The sequence below is a fragment of the Ciconia boyciana genome, chromosome 2 (assembly GCF_034638445.1).
Source record: "Ciconia boyciana chromosome 2, ASM3463844v1, whole genome shotgun sequence".
NCBI classification, from domain to species: domain Eukaryota; kingdom Metazoa; phylum Chordata; class Aves; order Ciconiiformes; family Ciconiidae; genus Ciconia; species Ciconia boyciana.
This window is the reverse complement of record NC_132935.1, coordinates 38,027,313-38,049,101: the sequence shown is the minus strand read 5'-3', so window position 1 is coordinate 38,049,101 and position 21,789 is coordinate 38,027,313. Positions and strand designations below refer to the sequence as shown.

The 21,789-nt window shown below is 36.3% G+C and overlaps 1 protein-coding gene across 2 annotated transcripts in view; it reads left to right on the top strand.

Moving 5' to 3' along the window:
* Positions 1-21,789, top strand: part of PREX2 (phosphatidylinositol-3,4,5-trisphosphate dependent Rac exchange factor 2) — a 183,184-nt gene that overhangs the window by 99,536 nt on the left and 61,859 nt on the right. For both annotated transcript variants that reach the window (XM_072852376.1, XM_072852377.1), the window contains 9 exons: positions 2,055-2,172; positions 3,037-3,221; positions 5,393-5,554; positions 9,340-9,562; positions 9,913-10,120; positions 15,997-16,176; positions 18,967-19,061; positions 21,006-21,088; positions 21,428-21,518. In XM_072852376.1, the coding sequence (XP_072708477.1) occupies positions 2,055-2,172; positions 3,037-3,221; positions 5,393-5,554; positions 9,340-9,562; positions 9,913-10,120; positions 15,997-16,176; positions 18,967-19,061; positions 21,006-21,088; positions 21,428-21,518 (1,345 nt within the window). The remainder of the gene's footprint in view (positions 1-2,054; positions 2,173-3,036; positions 3,222-5,392; positions 5,555-9,339; positions 9,563-9,912; positions 10,121-15,996; positions 16,177-18,966; positions 19,062-21,005; positions 21,089-21,427; positions 21,519-21,789) is intronic.

The window sequence follows — 21,789 nt, the reverse complement described above, 5'->3', positions numbered from 1 at the left end:
TCTAAAAAACTAGCTGATCATAATTCAGCAAATCACAAATAACTAAAATCCCCAGACTGACAAGAAAAACTTCATTTAGGCTGTAGTGCTATCAAATGCTATGGGAGAACTGTCTAGACTGAAATAAATTGCAGTATTCCCACTGGTGTCAAGACAGCTAAAATTTCATTTCCTATTCAGAAATTTAGGTTTTTAATTATTTGGAAGATGACTATGGATTTCTCCTATTTTCTAAATACAGTGCATTAGCCTTTCATTTAATTAACATGAATATTGCAGTCTCTCCTGTGGTGGCAATTGCATAATGGAAAGAGGATCTTTTTCTGTGTCCTGTGTATTCCATTTCTCAGGGTGAGGAGTCTCCCTGCTTGCCTGGAGTGTGAAGTTTCATTTCAGATTCTTGCAGTGTGAATAACTGTGTAACTTCTGTTGGACAATGTTTATATTCTTTCTGTCTTGTCTGGATAAAGAAAATTGAAAGCAGATTTTACTTCTTGGAATTATGTACAATTTCTTTGCGGTGATACTGATCATGATGTGACAGATTTACGCTTAGTTTGTGCCTCTGTAATGCTTTTGGAGAACATTGCTCCCAATCATATTCCGTTATGTCTTGTGTTAACTTTTGGAAGAAGGACTTCCAGTTTAAGTAGTTAGTCCTTCCATTAGGCCATATTAAGTTCAAATACTGAAGGAATGCTTTGACATAATGTAAATCTCCTATTAGAGGTTGGCATGGCAGTCTTAATGCTGCCAAGCAAACATGTAAGACTCCATAAATAAGCAGCAAGTTTTCAGGTGTACCTGCAAAGAAGCGTGGATTTCAGAAGTGTTTCTGTTGATCAGCTTGTGCCCAGGTATCTTCCAACAATCAACAGAGAGCTCTGAAAGTTAAGCTTCCTTATTAAAATATTTCAGTGTCATTGAGTGAAAAGTAAGGCATGGATGAATCTAGGAAACCTAGAGAGAAACAGTACCTTAGTCATACAAAAATTTAGTTATGTATGATTAATGGGGTAAAGATAGCAGCTGAATATTGTATATTAGCAAAGCATAATTGGATGTACTTGGCATTTTGCGTGAAAATTGTAACGTTCAGCTTAAATTTTTGCTATCCTTGCTTAACTTCGAATTTTTCCACAAACTTCTTTTTAAAGTCTATGAATTCAGATTAGTCATAATCGTGTCATTTATTCTGCTGTAGCTGTTGGAGAGGGAGTGACTGACTGTCAAGCTTCTTTTGAAATGTAAGGGGAAGAGAAGAGTAGTCTGGAGATACCATACTTGATAGGCCCTTCTACAAGGATATGATGGGCATATGGCTGAGTAAGTGAGGGGGGAGAACAAGATGCAAGGCATACACATGGCTTCTTCATAGATTGTATGACCAAGCCACCATTCCTGTGCTCGCGTGTCACTCAGTCACATAAGGTGCTGGACTTTTGGGGCCTGTGATTCTGTCCTTTTTGGGGGTTTTGCTAATCTGGGGGAAAACAAAGAACATCTAGTAAAATAACTGTAGTAAAGGCAAATATAAGTAATGAAGGCTGTACTGTATGTTCTTCTTGCCAGTGACACATGAGTGATAGAATAACTGGGCATACTATGTCTTTGCTTGGTATTCCATAATTTTTGCCAGCAGATTTGTGGACACACAGGAGATTTAGCAAGGCAAAAATCGGTTCTCTATTTTTTCACGATTTCTTGTCTCAAATATTTTTCAATCTGCTGTTTGATTTGAAATGTTTTAAATTATTTTTGGCAGAGGCATGAAACTGATGGATGTCATGCTGTCACAGACTTCATACTGTCTCATGACAGTATACTCTGAAATAAAAAATAAGTTGACAAAATGCTTCAGATGGTTTTAGACAAAGCCAAAATTCTCTGTAATTTTCAAAGTATTACTTTTGACTTGGAGCTCAGAAGGCAATAAAGCTGATAATAATCAAGGAATTAAAGCAACTATTCCATGTTTGAGAGCAGTGAAATAAGTTGCTATCAATTGCACTTGCAAAGCTTTTCCTAGCTGTCTTTTTTTGGTTGTTTTTTAGCAAGATTCTATACAGTGGGTTTACAACAGCATTGAAAGTGCACAGGAAGATCTTCAGAAAACAAACACCAAGCCCTCTGGAGATGATGGAGGAGATGCCTTTGACTGCAAAGTGGAAGGTATGTGATACTTGTTTTGATTTTGCTGTTGCTCAGAATGTTGGTGTAGTAGCAAGGAAAATATAGGCAGTGGTTTTGTTTTCAGAGAGGAAACTGCAAGGGGACCATAAGATGCATTTTACATAAGGATTTGCTTTTTTATGTATTCTAAAGATGTAAATTTAACATGCTGTTCTCTGAAAGTTATTATATTTCCCATTTTGAGAAAAAGCTTCTGTGCACACTTTGGGGAAAATCTGTTCAATTTTCATTCCTAGGATATATAATCCTAGGAATTATCATCTGATGTATTTTCACCACTAGTAATCATTTAAGGATAAATTAGATGTGTTAGTCACTACTGCATGAGAAATAACAAATTGTCTATCCTTCAGATTATTTTCAGACAATTAGCATTTAGATAAAGCTGCGTTCATATGCATCATAGTAATTAAAGAGACAGTTAACATGTGAACTGTATTTATGTTCTCTGGGTAGATGCTGATAATGTGGTTTCATTTCTGAATGTTGACACTTTTCATGGTCGTTTTCTTCTAGTTTATTTAGAATTTCCCAGTTTTCCCTTTTTTATGTCTCTGGATTATAGATGAAAATGGATTAGTCCCCTTCAATAACCCTTTGTAAAGAGAGACTAACTTGTAACTTGTCTGTTCATGCCTCTTTAGAAATCTAGTATTTTAGCATCCATAAACCTACTGGTCATCTGATTTTTAAATCATTCAGCTGGTAGCTGGGGTTTTTGATGAACGTTTTTGAATAGAATGACCAGAGCATACCTGTTTCTAGAATGTTTGCCTATGTCCTTTTTAGTTTGTTTAATGGCCAGCCCTCCTCAACTGATTTGTGTTATTTTCTTTCCCCTAGAGGTAATTGACAAATTTAACACTATGGCAATAATTGATGGGAAGAAAGATCATGTGAGTCTGACTGTTGACAATGTTCACCTGGAGTATGGAGTGGTTTATGAGTATGACAGCACAGCTGGAATAAAGTGCCACGTGTTAGAAAAAATGATTGAACCAAAGGGATTTTTCAGCTTGACTGCAAAGGTATGAAGCAATTTTTGTATGTATTAATTCTTACTATGCTTAATACCACAGGAGAAAAATCTGTCTTTTGCTTATTCTTAGGATTATATGTATTTCATTTAGTATCCTATGATTGGTCACCTTTATCCCTCTGACATTTTAGAGGATGATTGTGTACTCAGGAAGCAAACTAAGTTATGGTGTGGTTATAAATTGAGCCTCACTTTGGAGCAGGTCAGGTTGACAGACAGGGGAGTAACTTCTTGCACCAACATAATGAGATTTGCTAGAGCTGGTCTAGTCAATGCTTGAGGTCATTGGCTTGAAAGATGTTAATTCTTTCTGTAATTACAATTTCATCTAAAATGTTTAAGGTAGTATTTCCTAAGTGCTTAAGAAATATTTTTTGATTGTTGTATATGGAGTAGTTAAGTAAAGAAGTATTTCCAGCACACTGATTCTGGCCTTAAATAATGCAGTGTCATCACCCTTAGTGTTTAGGCTGGCTAATTAAATATTCAGAAATGATTAAAAAACAATAAGGAGATGTAATGTGACTATGTTAGCATAATATAAAGTTTATATCAAGTGATAGTGGTCTAAATGACTGCAAAAGGTCCACCGGTAGAAAAATCAGGTCCCTTAACTCAAAGGCAATAATAAAAATTGTAGTGGCACTTCATAAAATATAACTGTCTGCAAATGGTTTTAAATACTCTGAACATAAACTTCTCTGTGCGTTCAGTGGGGTCTTATGCTTCTCTTCATATGCTTCTTTCTCTCTTTGCTGTGTGTTTATAGTTGCTTTGCATTTTTAAACATCTCTATTCTGCATCATATGTAGTAGAGGAGTGAAGTAGTCCTGGACTGCTTTCCTATATTGTGCAAATCTTTGTGTTAATTATTATGATGAGAAAGTATTCAAAGTTGTGCTGCAGAAGTTACTGATTTTGAATGCACTTATTTTAATATACAGCTGCAAGAAAACCCACTTGAATTGTTTACATTTGTATTAATTAAACCTGACATAAAGAAGCTTAAAAGTGTGACCAAAGTGACTGGAGTGTTTTAATACAGTAATTAAATACTGTAGCGGAAGAGTTAAAGGCTTTCCTTAATTTGTCCTGCTGGTGACCTGAGAAAAAAATTCTCTCAGGATCTAGTAATTTATAGTCTGTGACTTCCTAAAAACTTCAGATTTTGGACTCCAAATTTTCGTTATGTTGTCATTTTTTTTTTCTAAACTCCTTGATCAAGCTTATAAATCGTGTATTACATCTGCGAGGGTGGATAGTATAATAATGAACGGTAGCAGAAGTGAATTACAGACATAAGTCCCATGATAGATTAATACTGTATGTGTTGTTTGTCCAGACTTCTTTGAGCATCTCTAAAATGCAAGCCTTTTCTTATTTAGGTGCCTTAATCTGCATTTTGGGTGTCTTTCTTAGAAAGTTATTTTGGGTGTGTTTTTCAAACACATCTTGAGACTTGGACCCAACCACCAATAGGCATCTCCCAAGTTCCATAGCACAGTGAATTTCAATGCCTGAAATGTAACTCTAACTCCAAAAAAAGGGCTACATGCTACCCTCATCTCTTCAACATGCCTTTTTTTCAGTTTTCTATCACCATCATTTGCTGGTGGTATTTCCATGATAGCAAGACTTAAATCTTTGCTGGGCGGTATAGCTTATTCTGTTCCCTATTTCCTGTTTATATATGCAGAATATACAAGAGGATAGCACTCGGTTTTCTTGTATGCTTTTTCAATGTGTTAGTATTGCTTATGCTGCCAGACCAAAGTTTTGCTACAAGTAATGCATTAATTCATCAGCTTTGCATAATATGTGCTGTTCAAGTAAATACAGCAGATAATGTATTTCAGAGGAGCCATAGTGGTTACATTAGTAGGAAATTAGTAGTAAATCCATTATCGGACAATGTCATGAGAAGCCAAATAAAAGTACTTATTATAGGTATAACTTATGCAGCACATGGATTTAAAGAAAATTCTTTGTTTCCCAAGTTTCATTAATTGTTGTTATAGAGCATTGCCTGTAATGTTAAAAGGCAACTGATTATCAGGCTTTTCAGCTTTAATTATAAGGGATTATAAGTAAGGAGTTAAATAAGGGGTTTTCTTAGTCATCTTATTTCATAATGTATTGCTCTTGGTTTTATTATCTTAGATTCTTGAAGCACTGGCAAAAAGCGATGAACATTTTGTGCAGAATTGCAACAGCCTCAATTCCTTAAATGAAGTGATCCCCACTGAGCTTCAAAGTAAATTCAGTGTCATTTGCAGTGAGAAAATTGAGCACATCTACCGAAGAATCTCTAGTTATAAAAAGGTATGACCGGCATGTCCTAAGCTTGGTAATATTTGTCTTTTAAGGGAAAAACAGGGGAATGTGGTACTGTTTGAATAACTCTTCAAAATGTCTACTGCAATGACAAAAGTATGGCTGAAAGTTTAGCTGTTTTGAGGCACGAATGCCTAAACTGAGTAATTGCATAAACTGTTTTCAAACTTTGTTCTTTATTATCCCTTTTTTAGACATTGGATAGATGGTATCCTTTCTTGTTTGCTGTGTTCAGTTGTAGATACAATCAACTGCTTATTTCCCACAACAGACCCAACATTCTTGTACATGCCTTAAACCAATACTGTAGACAATTTGCACGTTAACCAAAAATGCAGCAATAACAACAGAATTGGTTTTTTCCTTCTAATGCATCTTAATTTAAAAAAGCCTATTTTTACCCTTTTATTCATCTTTTATGCCCTTCAAATTGGTATGACTTTTTCTAGCATGACTATTAATAGTAATAGCTCTGTAAATCGTTAGATTACCTTGGGTTAATAAAACATTATAGCACAGAAAAAAGGAGAAGGTGCTGACTTTCATACACTTGAGATCTAAATTAATGAGATGTGAATTAATAAATAACCCAGAGTATGACCTCTACTTGCTGTTCAGTGTATTGCTGTTAATGCAAACTCACTTTCTCATCCTGGCTTCTGGCTCCTCTCCCATACAACCTAATTCTTGGGAGTTTGGAACTTGTTTGAAGTAGGCCCAAAATGGCTACATAGAACTGGCTCCGCCCTGTCTTATCGCACTTGGGGATCTGTGTTGTGACATTTACAAACTGGCCTGTTCTGAGAGTTAATATGCAAAAAATTGAAAATAAAAAAGGAAGAAAAGGAAAAAAAGGTTCAATGTAGAAGCTTCACACAGTTCTAAAAGTTGCATGGAAAAGGACAGATAATGTTTTCTTGTTTTTCAAAGGAAAAGGAGGGAAAACTGCAAGGAAAACCTGTAGCTTCAGTAGGATGAAGGCCAAAAAGTGGCTTTCCAAAGACCTTTCAGGGTGCTCTCAGAAAAGAAATGGAATAAACTGAGGAGTCAAGGAAGGAGACATCAAAAGGATTCTGATACTGCATTACCAAACATCCGATCTCTCTGTTGTTTGCCTGAATTATAAACCTCCGTGTTTTCAAATTGACTAAAAATCAAAATACCTTTTTTAAAAAACAAATTCATTAGTTTTAACATTAATAATAGTGTATTTAGAGTTCGCGTAACATGTAGGTGGTTTATACCATTCCTGTAGCCAAAAAGTTTGAGCATGATGTAGTCTTTTTACAGGAGGCCAAGACAATAAAGGAAATTTTATTGTGTTATGCTGGATATGAAATGAAGAGCCTCGGGGAAGTTTTCATAGTGCTTATACTGTCTAGAAGCAGATATTGCTGATATAAACTGCACTTTCAAGCTCATCTGCTCAAAAATGAGTAGTTTCACAGTTACAGCTTTTAATGACAATTAGTAATGCAATGAATTTCAGGAATAGATATGTCGTTTTCTTGGCAAGGTAAAGGTAACCATAGTTACAGGAGACTTTCGGAGCGCCTGAGCCCGGCTTGGCTCCTGGTTTCACTGTGAAAGTTCGCATTCTATAAATAGAAACCCTGTAGATTTCTGCAGTTCCTACTATTATTATTATCAGAACATTTTGCTCATAATAGACCTCGAGTCCAGTGCCATGAGTCCCAGATGTTTCTCAACACATATATGAAAAGAACTTTGGGCCTGACTTATGACCTGATTAAATCATAGCCAGGCATTTGGTCTCTCTGGAGCAGGATGTGTGGGAGATTGAGATGTGAAATATGTACTGCTTGCAGGAACGTTTTCATCGTTGAATGTCCTTAGTGCCCTTCTTAACTATTTGTACATTCTTCAGCCTTCGAACAATTCCATAACTGGATTTCTTGTAATCTTCCAGATCTTGTTCTGATATAAAGATTTAAATGTAATTAATCAGTCAAACGTTCATCAAGCTGAAGTAATATGACACCAAAATAAACAGAAATTTAAATCCCTGAATAATAAACCTGTTATTACTCAGAAGGGTCATAGCTTTGTTCAACTGAAGTGTTAGTCAAAATTTAACTGATTGAGTTTGTACTGACATTTATTAGGGAAGGAACTTTGCAAGTTAAGTTTGAAAATATTCTTATGCATGAGCTATGCTCCATAGCTGAGGTAGGTCTGTGCAATATTTTGACTGGAGACATACTGTGATTAAAATACCAGGGACTTGGAACTGATTACATCTTTTCCAGAAAAAATTCTTCCCTAACAACGAACTGCACTGGAAAGGACACATTTTGACAAAAATCCTACTTGTGACTGACAAGTCTCTTTTCCAATGGGAGAGCTTGATCTCATGACTTTTATGATTCTGAAGTAGGTGTATTTTCTAAGTGTCCAAATTTAGTACAGTTCAGTCTTAGCCATTTTAGGTTGACATCATCCCATCTTAAAAAACAAAGAACTCTAAGCCTGTTCAAGACCGTGCATAAAATTTCAGGTGTTATAGTGAAGAAGATGTGGCTAAGTATTGTATTAGAATTAGACCATAAAACAGGGAAAAAAAAAATGTTCATAGTTGCTGAGCTGATATATGGGGGAGAGAAGAGGTGGTAGACTAGCAAAGTCTGTAAAATATGATGTTTGCAATTTTTATGCTCTAATGTTTATCAGCTTCACAGAATCGCTCAAAATCACAGAATGGTTGAGGTTGGAAGGGACCTCTGGAGGTCTTGGCCAAACCCCTGCTCAACCAGGGCCACCTAGAGATGGTTGCCCAGGACCATGTCCGGATGTCTTTTGAGTATCTCCAAGGAGGGAGATCCAACAACCTCTCTGGGCAACCTGTGCCAGTGCTTAGTCACCCTCACAGTGAAAAAGTGTTTTCTGATGTTCAGAGGGAACCTCCTCTGTTGCAGTTTGTGCCCATTGCCTCTTGTCCTGGCACTGGGCACCACTGAAAAGAGCCTGGCTCTGTCCTCTTTGCACCCACACTTCAGGTATTTGAATACATTGATAAGATCCCTTGAGCCTTCTCCTCTCCAGGCTGAACAGTCCCAGCTCTCTCAGCCTTTCTTCATAGGAGAGATGCTCCAGTCCCTTAACCATCTTCGTGGCCCTTTGCTGGACTCTCTCCAGTATGCCCCTGTCTCTCTTGTACTGGAGAGCCCAGACCTGGACTCAGCACTCCAGAGAGGCAGGATCACCTCCCTCCACCTGCTGGCAACACTTCTCCTAATGCAGCCCAGGAAACCATTAGGGAGGCCTTCATCCTTCCTGAATATGAAATTCATAATTCATAGCTTCCAATTCTGTTTGTATTATAGCTTCGGGAAAAAAATTCAGAAATTTTTGCAAGACATTGACTTGAAAATATCTATGTCAGCAGGTGTTTATAAATGTCATGTACAGTACAGCACTGGATCATAGAGCATTTCCAGACTTTCTCCCCAGGAAGACACTTAATATTTTATTATGTTGCAAGGAAAATAAATTTTATCTCCTTGTTACAAGGCTATTTACATTTGTAAGTATAATTTACTTCAAAAACCAACCCCTCAAAAATACAAAATGAAAAATGTTTTTTCTTTCCCTTGTAGAGAAAGGTGGAAATTATGAAGTCAAGGCATCTGAAGTCAAGGATGCCTGAAAAATTTTAAACTTCTGTTTTTTAGTCAGGTACACAAGTTTTGTCAGCCAAGTGCTGACACATCAAAAGCTGTTAATCAAAATTTTGTTTTCTTTCTCACTTCTAGTTTTCAAGAGTATTAAAAAACAGAGCTTGGCCTACCTTCAAACAAGCTAAGTCAAAGATTTCACCACTTCACAGCAGTGATTTCTGTCCAACCAATTGCCATATCAATGTTATGGAAGTGTCTTACCCTAAAACCTCAACTTCCCTTGGTAGTGCCTTTGGTGTACAGTTAGACAGCAGAAAACATTCTTCCCATGAAAAGGAAAATAAAAACACTGATCAAGGTAAGTCAGTTGAGCTTGAGAGAACTACTTCCAGTGCTTCTGTTGTAGAGTCTTAAAATGTAACTCATTTAGGTTTATGTCCCAAATATTAAAATTAAGGACAAGCCTTTATGAAATCCCCTATTTTCAATACTTAAGTTTATGTTAAAGCATAATAAAGGCTAGTCATAATTTCACAATAACTTTTTCCTTAAATAGCTTGACTTTGATATGCAAAATAAAATGTAAAATTAAATAATTACATGAAGTTTTAAGCAGGAAAATATTTCAATGTCTGTTAGGTATTTTACTAACTTCAAAATGTATGTTGAAAAAAATATAATGATGTCACCTCTTTGGTTTATTCCCAGGTAAACTGAATCCCATGATTTATGTCCAACATACCATTACTACTATGGCTGCCCCTTCAGGACAGTCTCTTGGCCAGCAAGAGGGCCATGGTCTGAGGTACCTCTTAAAAGAAGAAGATTTAGAAACACAGGATGTCTATCAAAAATTGCTGTTCAAATTACAAGCTGCACTGAAAGAGGTGGAAACATGTGTCTGTCAAATAGATGAGTAAGTAAATGTTACCATCTGGACTTGCCTTTAATTTTCCATTGAAGATACCAATAAATCTGGGTATCTTTTTTCTGTAGTGTAGGATCAATGTTGACTTCAGATAGAATTTAAATAAGGCAAAGAATTTAAGTGCAGGTAATATTATATTTTGTTCTTTTTCCCAGTGTCCCTGATTTTTTCCCACTTCAGTTTGTAGCTTTTCTCTAGAAAATAATTTTGAGGTGAGAGAAATATGAGGCCCACATGTCATCTAAAATTTCACTAGGTATGGAAACAAAGGGCAGAGATATAAAAATAGCTTTTACTGAACTCTTCAGGTATTGCTGAATAGTCCCAAAGATGAATTTGTAGGTAAAGCATTTTTCACCCATAGGAAGATTATTAATTTGTTAGACATTTTTCAAAAACAAATTGGCCTTAATGAAGAGCTATGGATCTAGGGAGAGCCATTCCTGAGTGATTAGGACACTTGCCTTGAATGTGGGAGACCCAGAGTCTCATCACAGTTTGTCCTAATTCAGGACAAGGATTTAAAACTTGCTTTTCCATTTGTGAGGTAAGTGGGTTGACTGCTAGGCTATTTGCTGTCTTGGGATGAGGATGAAGAAGGATCATAGGTCTTTCAGTTTTGAAAGATCCCATATGTAATGCAAATGTCAGAAATTATTCGTTTTGAAAATATAAATAACACAATTTTTTAGTTTGCAAGCTAGTCTTTCATGATCTCCAGTTTGGAAAAGTGATGTATCATTGCTTCTCCTGTTATTTTGAAGACTGTACAATGATTTGTCCTTTCATAGTTATTTCAGAGTGGGAATTTTTTTGTACTGTTCTAATAGTAATGTAATGTAATAGTTATACATTACAATTACTTTTTACTGTGTTACATACTGCAATAGGAATTAAAAGTAAGAGTGGCCTCAAATTTTTTCAAGAAAACATTGTTTTCTGTGCCTTTACGTAGTTCTGTTAATTATCATGCTGAAGATGAAGTCAGTTAATTAAATTTAAGATAATTTCAGTGCTTGGGTGCACTTAAAAATGACTGTCTGTAAAGCCTGTGTTGTCACTCTTCCTCAAGGAAGTCAGAAAATTATATATGGAAGTTCAGTCAATATTTCAGGAAGTTCCAGTTACCAGTCTGCCACGCCTTTCCTTTCCACTCCCTTGAGCCTATGATGCAAAAGCACAGGAACTTCTGAGCCTTTCTTTCGTACACATGTATATATAAATACACACACACACACACATATTGTGTGTACAGGTATGTACATATATATACATATATATTCATTTTGAGAATCACACAGTCGTGACAGTAAACACAAGGGTTCACTTTTTTCTTTAATAAATTTCCTGTATACTGACCTTGTAGCAGATCTTGTATAAGGTGCACAGATTGATTTAGCAAATTTTACCTTTTGCTGTTTGTAAGACTGAGACTTTTCATGCTTTATTCCTCATGGACTTTGAGTGGACCGCCAGTGTGTAATTACTGTGGAGGAAAGCGGTTCTATACAGGAAACAGGATAGCCAAGGGACCTGCTTAAAAGTGCTGAACGGGGAAGAGGGAAGCTGGGACTATCTGGGTGTGAGCAGTTCAGCAGTACGTGTTGTATTATATTAGAACATAGTTACAGCTACTAATTAACTCTTGGGAGAAAAGTTAGGACTGCTAAGAAACAAAAGATAGAGTAATACGATAGGATAATCAAACAGCTGTGCTTTGATTAGAAATATTCATACTTCACTTCAGCAGCTAGGAGGAAATGCTTGAACACACCAATCCTTGAACTTTATAAAGACTGTAGAACTTCTGTGTTCTGTTATGACATAGCAACAATAAAATTGTTGTCTTTATTTACTGAATTGCTTATTATTATAAGCAATCCTCATTATTATATTTTTCTCAGGACAGAAAATATGAACGTGGTATCACAATTCTAAATTTATATGATATTGAATGATAGAAAAATTGGGCTACTAAATGAATCTCTGGTACCCTTTATAACAGTACTGTTGAAAAACTGTTGCTTTTCCATGTTACTACATGTCTCTGCTCTGTGTTAAGGTCAGTAATGGTCTCTCTCTCAACTCCCAAAATCTTGGGGTGGTGTTATCTGCCCAACCTCTCCTATCTGTTAGTGAATGAAAGTGCACTGAAAAACAAGTGTTTCACCTGAAGAGCAGGTCTGTGAGAGTTTGTGGATTATAAGAAGGGAATGTCTAGGAGAAGGTTGTGTATTCCTAGCATTATCTTCATAATAACTTTTGTCATGGCTTGTTGATGAGATTGGGTTGCATAAGAAATATAGTACTGACGGAGAAAGAGATACACACAAAAAAGACATATATCCCCTTTCCACAGCCTCTCAAAGTTCTACTGACTCCTCGTTCAAATAGTTTAATAGTATCCCAGTACTTCTTTAGTGCCATTGCCAGATACTCACCAGTGATGCTAGGTGTTATACAGAAATAAGCCCTTCTTCAAGTTGTTTTCTATATGGTGACTTTGCTGTGTTCTTGGTTCATCTGCAGTCAGTGTGCTCCCACGATCCCAGCTGTTTTTTTGGAAGGATGTCTGTTGGGAGTATACAGGAGGCTTGAACATTTTCTGAGCCTCCGTGGAGTGAGGAAAAGGCAAAGCAGCTCACAGGTTGCATAGGTTTTTTTGTTACTGCCTGTGGCTTTCCATTTTTAATGCTTTGACTGACCATAGCAGGTTTTGTTTGTTTCTGACATACTTTTAGGATTGTGTTGATTTGGGTTGCATATAGGATTCATTCCACATGTGAGGATTTTTTTGGTCAAGATTTAAATTTCTCTGTTTCGTGGAAATTTTCTTCATAGTAACAGAGACTTTCTAGCTGTTAGTTACTAATTATTCACATATTTCTCCTATGAGAGATAGACATCTAAGATAATTTTGTTTGGGGTAGACCCATCTCCAAAGATAATATAATGTGCATGTGCTGTGTTTAAGAAGGAAAAAAAAACACTTAAAAAAAAAAGTCTATTTAAGCATGATTATTGGGGTTTTATTGCATCCAGGTTTGGGTATGTGTGTTTTAGACTCCCTGAATTGGGTTTCTAAGAGCACTTCAGTGACCTCAGGAACTACCAGCTCCAGAACTCTGTTATCCAAAGTTCCAGCTTTCGTTCATGGTAGTTCAGCAAAAAAATTTTCCTTAGAAAAAGAGCCTGCCTGCTGAGAGAAAGTGAAAAGCTCCCTTAGGAAAAGCTCCAGCTACCTTCATCAGTCTTTTACTGAGATCTTGGCAGCAGTGACTAAACAGTAACATAAAAGAAGAGGATATAATAGTCTGTCTGTGTCTTGACAAATAATTACTCAGGGGAAGATATTTTCAGGAGCTGAAATTGCAGTTCATTATGCTTGTTTCTTACTCTTGATTATTTTCTTGCAACAACAAAATCCACAAGAAGTTACCAGAATGAATCTGCCCAAAGCCCATTTTTGTTTTCCTAGAAGCGGATGATAATGGGAACACAAGAAAAAACAAAACTATAGATTAATCCTTGTCCTTATCTCATCTCGTCTTCCAGCAGGCAGTGCTACAACATCTTCTTGGAATGGACCTTTTGTTTTAAGAGCACTACTAGAATGATCTGCCATGAATATGTCTAATCACTTTTTGAACCCATTTTGTATTTTTGTATTCAGAAAATAAGTTTTACAAGTATGAAGAACTGATTTTCTAAAGTCTACATTTTCATAACACATTTATTTTAGGACATGTTCAAGAACATGTATGGTCTAGCAGGCAGATTGAAACTGAATGCTGCTGTAAAATATGGGCCCCATCTTTCTTCCTGTCCTGATGGAATCCTATTAACCAGTGACTTAAGTGATAGGGAAGAATGGAGTTGTGATTTCACACTGATATGAAGTGTTAAGGCATCATGTAGCCCAAAAGATGTCTGTCTAGTGGATGGGTGGGTTTAAAGTCCGATAAAATTATACCTTTTGTGTAGTTTTTCTGTATTTCAGTTACATTTCAGATCAGTACCTTTTCCTATATCATATCCTATATCCTATACCAAATTCAAAACATAGCCCCATACTAGCTACTATGAAGAAAATTAACTCTATCCGAGCCAAACCCAGCACAGTAGGATAAATATCTGTCTATCTCTTGTTGGCTTTTAGCCAGAGAGTTATGCAGAAATGATGAAAGGATTGCTAAAAAGCTTTACTTAGCATCCTTGTTTTCCTAAAGTTAATGTCAAACCCTATGTTAACATCTATCACATCATGATTTCAATGAGACCAAGCTTGATATACCATTTGAGGTATGTATGCATTGCTATACAATCAACAGACAGCATTATAGCGATAATCTACCCTATTGCGTTTCCAAAGTATGTGGTTTCTTAATTTCTTTCTTAAAACTCTGTCCATTCCTGAGAGTCAGGAAATTATACGTGTATACTCAAAAAAGTTATGGTTGAACATGGTGTTGAACACATTGTCTGTGTTTTGTATGCAAAAAGTCACTGCTCTGAGTCCAGAAACTTTAACTCTCAAGAATAGCTTAGGATCAGGTTGTTTTCTGGTAGAATATCTTTGTCAAAAGAGTAGAGAAATTGATAGCTCAGTACTGATGTAACTGTAGCTGAACGAACTTTGTTAGGATTAAGAATGAATTGCTTCAACGGGCAGAGCCCCACAAAATTAAGATGGAGCTCTAAACCACTTAAAATCAGAATTGCCCCCTTGCGTAATGTAACAATGCTAATATGTGTGGCGAGAAGTAAGAGTAAAGGAAGGAATTCTGAATGCTACCTGTTAATAACAATTAGGACAGCATTTTTGTTCACAAAAGATATGCATCCCCCATAGTTCCCCTTCAGAAGTAAGAATTATGAGTAACAAAAAGATCTAACATATGTTTGAATCCTGCCATGTATTTGGTAGAAAGTTTTCCAGTTGACCATTCTGACAGCTCCTACAATAAAACCCTGCTACTGTGTCTAAGTACTTTACTGGAAAAAAAGCTTAATTCAGTGTCTTCTGATTTCAGGTAGTTAGAAGGTAGTTTTTGCAAGAAAAATGCTGCCTTACAGATCCAAATGTTAGTTTGAAAACGTCATTCTAATGGAGTGTTTGAGTAATAGGAATTAAAGGACAATTGCCCATTATAGCTGTTCTGATCTTGAAAGTAAATTAGAACATCTCAATATGAGTTAATCACCCAAGAATATGAATCTTTTGCTTCCAGTATTTGTGCATGTTCTAAATGTAGCAGTCTGCGCTGTTCTCTCTTCTTGACTGGATGCCACTTTTGTGCTCGTCATAGAAGCTTATAGATTAATCATCAGTTTTACTAGTGATAGCAGCTTAGACACTTTGAATGTCGTGAAATAAAGAGATATGTTAATAAAGATTCTTAAAATGCCTTAGTAAAATAGCTTGTGATGCAGGCTGGCATGTCTGGTACAGTAGTAATTGAGAAAATATATGCTTTTCGCAGAGATGTAGTTTCTTTGGTTTGTTTTCTTGATTTGTGCTGAGAAGTACATGGTTCGTGTTTAAAAATAGTTATGTTAATATAAAATTTGACCCCAAGTGTTCAAGAATGTGCTGTATTTCTTCCCCAGCCAGAATCATTGCCTTCATACAAGATTGAGTATTTGGTAATGCTAATGGGTTTCACAGTTACACTTTTTAACAGCAGAATGTGTCACTTTCTTCCCTTGTTTCAAATAGTTACGGACTGAATTAAAATGTCCCCTTCACATATTATAGGATAATAGTTGGAGGACGTTGACGAGAAATGTTACCCTGTTGTTAGCTCACTTTTGAAAAACATGCATTTATGGGTGGTTTTTTTTTTTTTTTTTTGGTCTCACAGCCTTCTTTCTTCAATAACATATTCTCCCAAATCAGAACGTAAAACGCCTGAGCCTTTAATACCGGCAGACAGTGATAATGAAAAGGGGGAAAGGAATGGGAAGAAAGTCTGTTTCAGTGTGACAGGTGATGAACAAGAAGATTCTGGTCATGATACCATCAGCAACAGGGATTCTTACAGGTAACTTTACTAATAATATTTTTATTTGTCAGCTTAATCAAACCTGTGGGTTTGTAGACTGTCAAGTGGCTATGAAGACTGTCGGAATATAATGATTCTGACATTTCTAACAGAGGAATAACTAGCATCAAGATGTGTTACAAGATGTGTAAAATAAACTCTTTTATGAGCACAGATTATTAGATCTCGGTATCCCTAACCTTTATAGGATATCACAGCCAGAGCTGTAAAGCTTTACTTTAGATTACCTGTCTTATAAAAAACAGAAATAATTTCTGTTATTACGTTCCCCAACAACAAACCAAATATCTGCCATGGAAAGCAAGATGCCAAAGCCACCACTCTTGCTGATCTAAAGAAAAAAAATATCTGTTTCTCAACATATATTCCTCACCTTCTTCCACTCTAAATACCGTAGCATCGTCTCATCTCTAGAATTCATAATGCATCACGTTTACTGTGAATGAAAATACAAAGAATTTTGAAAAGGAAAGAGTAATTATAAAAAGCATACGTCTTAGAAAGATTATCTTCTGTTGCTTAGAGAGAATTGGTTAACTACACGATATAAAATCTAAATTAAAATTTTAGCTGCAAGTAAAATAAGGGTTCATTATCTGTTCATTATCATGGTTCATTATTATGCTCAGAAAGTAGAATCTCAGTAGGGTCATCGTTTTTCTACAGAACCCTGTGTTGCTGAGATCTCTTTCATAAGCTAATATTTGATTACTGCAGCATGGTAGATAGGAACTCTTTGTCAGAGCAGAAACAGAAATATACGTATAAATTTGAATAGAAATAAATGTAGAGATAATTTGCACAGATTAAGTCAGTCTTGTTCTAACCGTGGTGAACACACAAGCAAAGTGCTTTTTCAGCTGAAGCGCATTTAGGGGTTTCTGCATGTCCATGATGTGTCAAACTGACTGTGCAGGAGCTTGCTCCAGTTGGGAAGTTCCCCAGGTGGCACAAGATTTGTATGTGGAGAAAGAAGGTGTGACTTAGGACATGAGTGTCTCTTCGTTTAAAATATTTTCTTTATTCTGATTCCAGTCATTTATAGTCCATTCCGGGTGTTTAGGAATGATAAAACCTAGGGTTTCGTATGCAGAATAATCATGAAATCTCTGAGTTTAGAACAATTGTTGGAGTGAGATTGGAATTTTTTGTTTCTTTGCTTAAATAATTAAATTAGGCAATATTTAAAATCTCCAGATCCCATAATGCCACTGTGGTTATTATTAGAATTAGTAGGCTAATTTCAGCCATTAGAATGCTCTCATTTTGTGTTGTAGGGTCTCATTCTAAACCTTGCAATACAACACAATAAAAATGCAGAATGATATAGCTAATACATCTAATCTGTTTCTCATTTTCCCGTGTTTTATTTTCTCATGCTTTGCACAATCCAGTTTTAAATAACCTTCATCTTCCCTTTGGAGACTTTAATAAGTGAATACAGTTAGTTAGAAAACATTTCTTAATATCCAGCCAGAAATTCTTAATACTCCTTGGGACTTTTCACCCTCTGTTAGGAACATGTTGTTACTGATGTCTTTTCATCTACTTAATGGATATGATTGTGATTATATCATATTGCGTCATTTAAAAGTTTTCTCCATTCACTTACCTGGTTGGCTACATGTCCAAAACATATACTTTAGCCAGGAAATGTAAGTCAGTATGCCAAAACTGGTAAAAGATCACTTCTGTATTTACAAAAGTAAAGAAAACAAGTAGGGAGCACATGGATACATGTATAACTGCAGCATTACATATAAAATATAGATATGTATATCTTGGTGAATGGGTACACCCAATTCATAAAACCAAAGCCACATCATTATATATAGATATCCTTTAGGTACACTTCTACATTATCTTATATTCACTTGGGTTTTTAAGACTCCCTCTGCTGGATAATTACTTAAGCATTTCTTGCATTGAAACTAAACGATCTTCATGCGGCTAAATAACTCTGAAGACTTTGAATTCAAAGTTATCTTCATAGGATTTTTAGTACACGTTTTACACTGTTTATGCTGCAGAAGTACGTATGTTCTCCATCTATTTTCTGTACAGAACAATTTATTTTTGAGAGAAAAGCGCAGAAAAACAATACACATTTTAATCCCCAAATCTCCTTACTAGACCAATGTGGGTGACATTTTGTATGCATAGAAGTTTTCACTGAAGTCACAGATGTAAATGTCTATACATCTCTAACAAAATGAACAGCTGGAAGACATGGGGTCGTAAACTATATTTTGGCTGGCAGGGAAAAATAGTTTGTAATTTGAGTTTTGGTGCTACTCAAATGGATCAAATCTCTTCTAAACCCATTATTGGACTCTAGTTGGCAAGTGATAAACCAGAGTATTTCGTCATTTGTATTAGCTATGGACTAGGAGTACAGAATTTAAATGTGGAGTTACTAAAACATTTGAGGCCACAGTTTCAAAAACTGTCACTCGTGTAAGAAAAGTTGGTTGTTTTGCATTGGAAGTGTATATTATCATTCTGCAAGTACTTGTTCACATGCAAGGTGAAGGGAGACAATTGAATCTTCTGTTTTGGGAATCTGGTCCTCTGAGTCCTACCAGGATTGCAAATTAAACGATAGCCTAAGTATAGGGATCTTTATTGTTGATAAAGAATTGTACAGACCATTTCATCATTAAATTTAAAAGGGGAAAAGGGAAAGAATTTCTGTAACTTTGATACAGAGCCTGTGTTAAAGGACATGACTTTATTTCTTTTTTTTGTTTTGTGTATTTTTTTTTCAAGCGATTGCAACAGCAATAGGAACTCCATTGCCTCATTCACCAGCATTTGTAGCAGTCAATGCAGTTCTTATTTTCACAGTGATGAAATGGATTCAGGTATGTTTAGAAAAGTCAGCTATGAATCTGTCATCTGTTCCTTTTATTCCATTTTATTCTTTCCGTTTGCCTGGCAGCTTTGTTGTTTTTGTTTTAAAAATTGCATCCTCCTTGGTGAAGTGTATCATTTTGCTTCTGCCCAGCCAGTGCTGCACTTAAGAGTCCTTCTGTGAAAGAGAGCCAACATTCCAGCATCTCTGTGAATAGACTGAATTAGAGCTCTTAGAGTCACTGCTTTTAACTATTTTCCTGCCTTGACCTTGACAGTGCATTATGTGGCACAGAGTAAGGAGCATTTTAGGTGAGTGTGGAATGCTCTCCCAGCCTGTGTCTGCACCCAGACGGCAGGATACGGCTGTGTATGTTTGTAGGAAGGAATGTGAGACCACAGAGAAGCACATTCTTGTTTATGCCATGACAGACTGAATTTAAATAAATGCAGCTGCTAATAGGAATGAGATGGGATTTAACCGCATGGAGTACAAGGTCATATACTCAGGGACTAATAATGAAAAATATTTGCTCTAAGCTGGAAGTTTATCATTTGGGAATGATTTAGGAAAAGAAGGAACTGTGCATATTAGTTGAATATGAGCCACCAGTGAGACTTGGCCATAGAGAAGGCAAATTTTATTGCTGGTTGTACCAGGAGAGGTATTTTTGGTTGGGACAGGAAACTATTAATGGCATTATGCAAGGTATCTGAGATACCTTGTGAATAATGCAATTCCAGGCAGCTGCTTTCCAGAAATGATACGTACTTACAGAGCTGAGCAGATACAGAGGAAAGGATGAAGGACATAAAGAACTGTTAATAAAAGATGAGACCCAGGGTCTGTATCTTCAACTTAAGATATAAATTAGCCGATATGCACATGTGCAGCATCAAGCTGAAGTACCAGCTGAGGTGCCTAAAAGAATACGTCTGTGCTAGCCAAGTGCAGATACAGTGTTTGAGTCGATCAATAGTGCTGCTCAGTGAAACTCCCACTCTCCTGATGACTTAATTTTCTCCTAGTTCCAAAGTTAACCTGGTTAACTCCAGATCAGGGCTCTTTGGCACTGTGCTCCATCTGTTGCAATTAAAATCCTGTGAAGGGTTATAACTGCTGGCTGTAAGGACATCTAAAGGAGCTAAAAAAAAAATCGAGGAGAGAAAAGTGCTATTTAAGTGTTTCACTGACATAAGAAAAATGAGTCTAGATTGACCATGAATAAATTTGGATTATAAATTATCAAGTGGCTACTTCTTATCTGTCACTGCAACAGCAAGGAGGAAAACCAGTTTTAAGCTCAATTTTTCACAGCGTTTGAAAGAGTTCAGGTTGCATCACCCGTTGTCTGAGAGAGCAAGTGACTGAGGGCAGTGACCTAGGAGAGTCTTTCTCCTTTGTACCCTCTTAGGAAATGATGTGGTATGTACTACTAAAAGCTTCATATCAAATACAGGATTTGGATGCTGTATTTTTGTTGAATGACTAAAATCTCAGAACCATTTAATTAGTAAGAACATTAAGATTGTGAATTGTCTGTAGAGTACCTATAAAAGTTCTATGGTGAATGCATTTCAGTGGCTTTGTGGTCTGCTATAGTAGGTTCACACTACTTAGGCATTTAGTCTGGTGTTTAGAATGTTCTCCAGCATGATTGAGGTTTGAAGGGACCTCTTGAGATCATCCAGTCCAATCCCCTGCTTGAGCAAGGTCATCTAGAGCAGGTTGTCCAGGACCATGTCCAGTTGGGTTTTGAATATGGTCCTTTCTCTAAGAGCTATTTCTGTATTATCGAGTGACTACTAAACGCAAAATATTTAGGGAGAACAGTTACTATAATCCTGAAAGCCTAAGCATCAGTCTGTGTGCAAAGCAGATTATCTAAGCTACAAAGATTTTGGAAAATATGCTGAAACTTCTAAACAATTTTTCATTTTAAAATATTTTTCAGGTGACGAGCTTCCCATAAGTGTTCGAATCTCCCATGATAAACAGGACAAGCTCCATAGCTGTTTGGAGCATCTTTTTGGTCAAGTATGAGATTATTTTTCTTGGCTTTGATACTGATGTCCATGTTTGAGCTAAGATATCTTTAGCAAATACTTCTTTTTCTTTTTACTTTTGCTTTCCACTGTTTACTGGGATGGTATGTATTTACTCATTCTCCTTCAGTTTTCTGTAAATAGTTCAAAACTGCGAATTAAACAGGTCCTTAGATTTGGTCTAACATTCCCTAGCTTGTTACTTTAACTAGAGAGCCATTAGGTGAGAGAGAATCCAAAGCTGCTTTTCTGTAGTCCATATTTATTAAAGAAAGAATTTCTAGTTGTTGCTATAAAAAACATCTTTCTCACAGAACCTTGATCCCAACAGGTTGATTCAATTGTCAATCTTCTGAAAGGACCAGCTGTGATGAGAGCCTTTGAGCAGACAAAATACTTTACACCAGATCGAGGCCTCCAAGGTAATATTTAATTCTATCTATGAGAATCGAAAGGCAGCTTGAAGGGTACATGAATATGGCTATCTACTCCTTGAGCTGGGTGCTGAAGTACTGATTTTGCTTAATCTTGGCCTATTCTGCAATAATTGATTGTTGAAATTCTTGTTAAGTAGATCTTATTCTTAGTTGAAAACTGTCTTCTTACACTTTTATTGCACAATGTATGAAATAATTTCAGGTTTGTTGGAAAGTCACCTTTAAATTCAGTAGACTCTGAACTGACTACAGAATT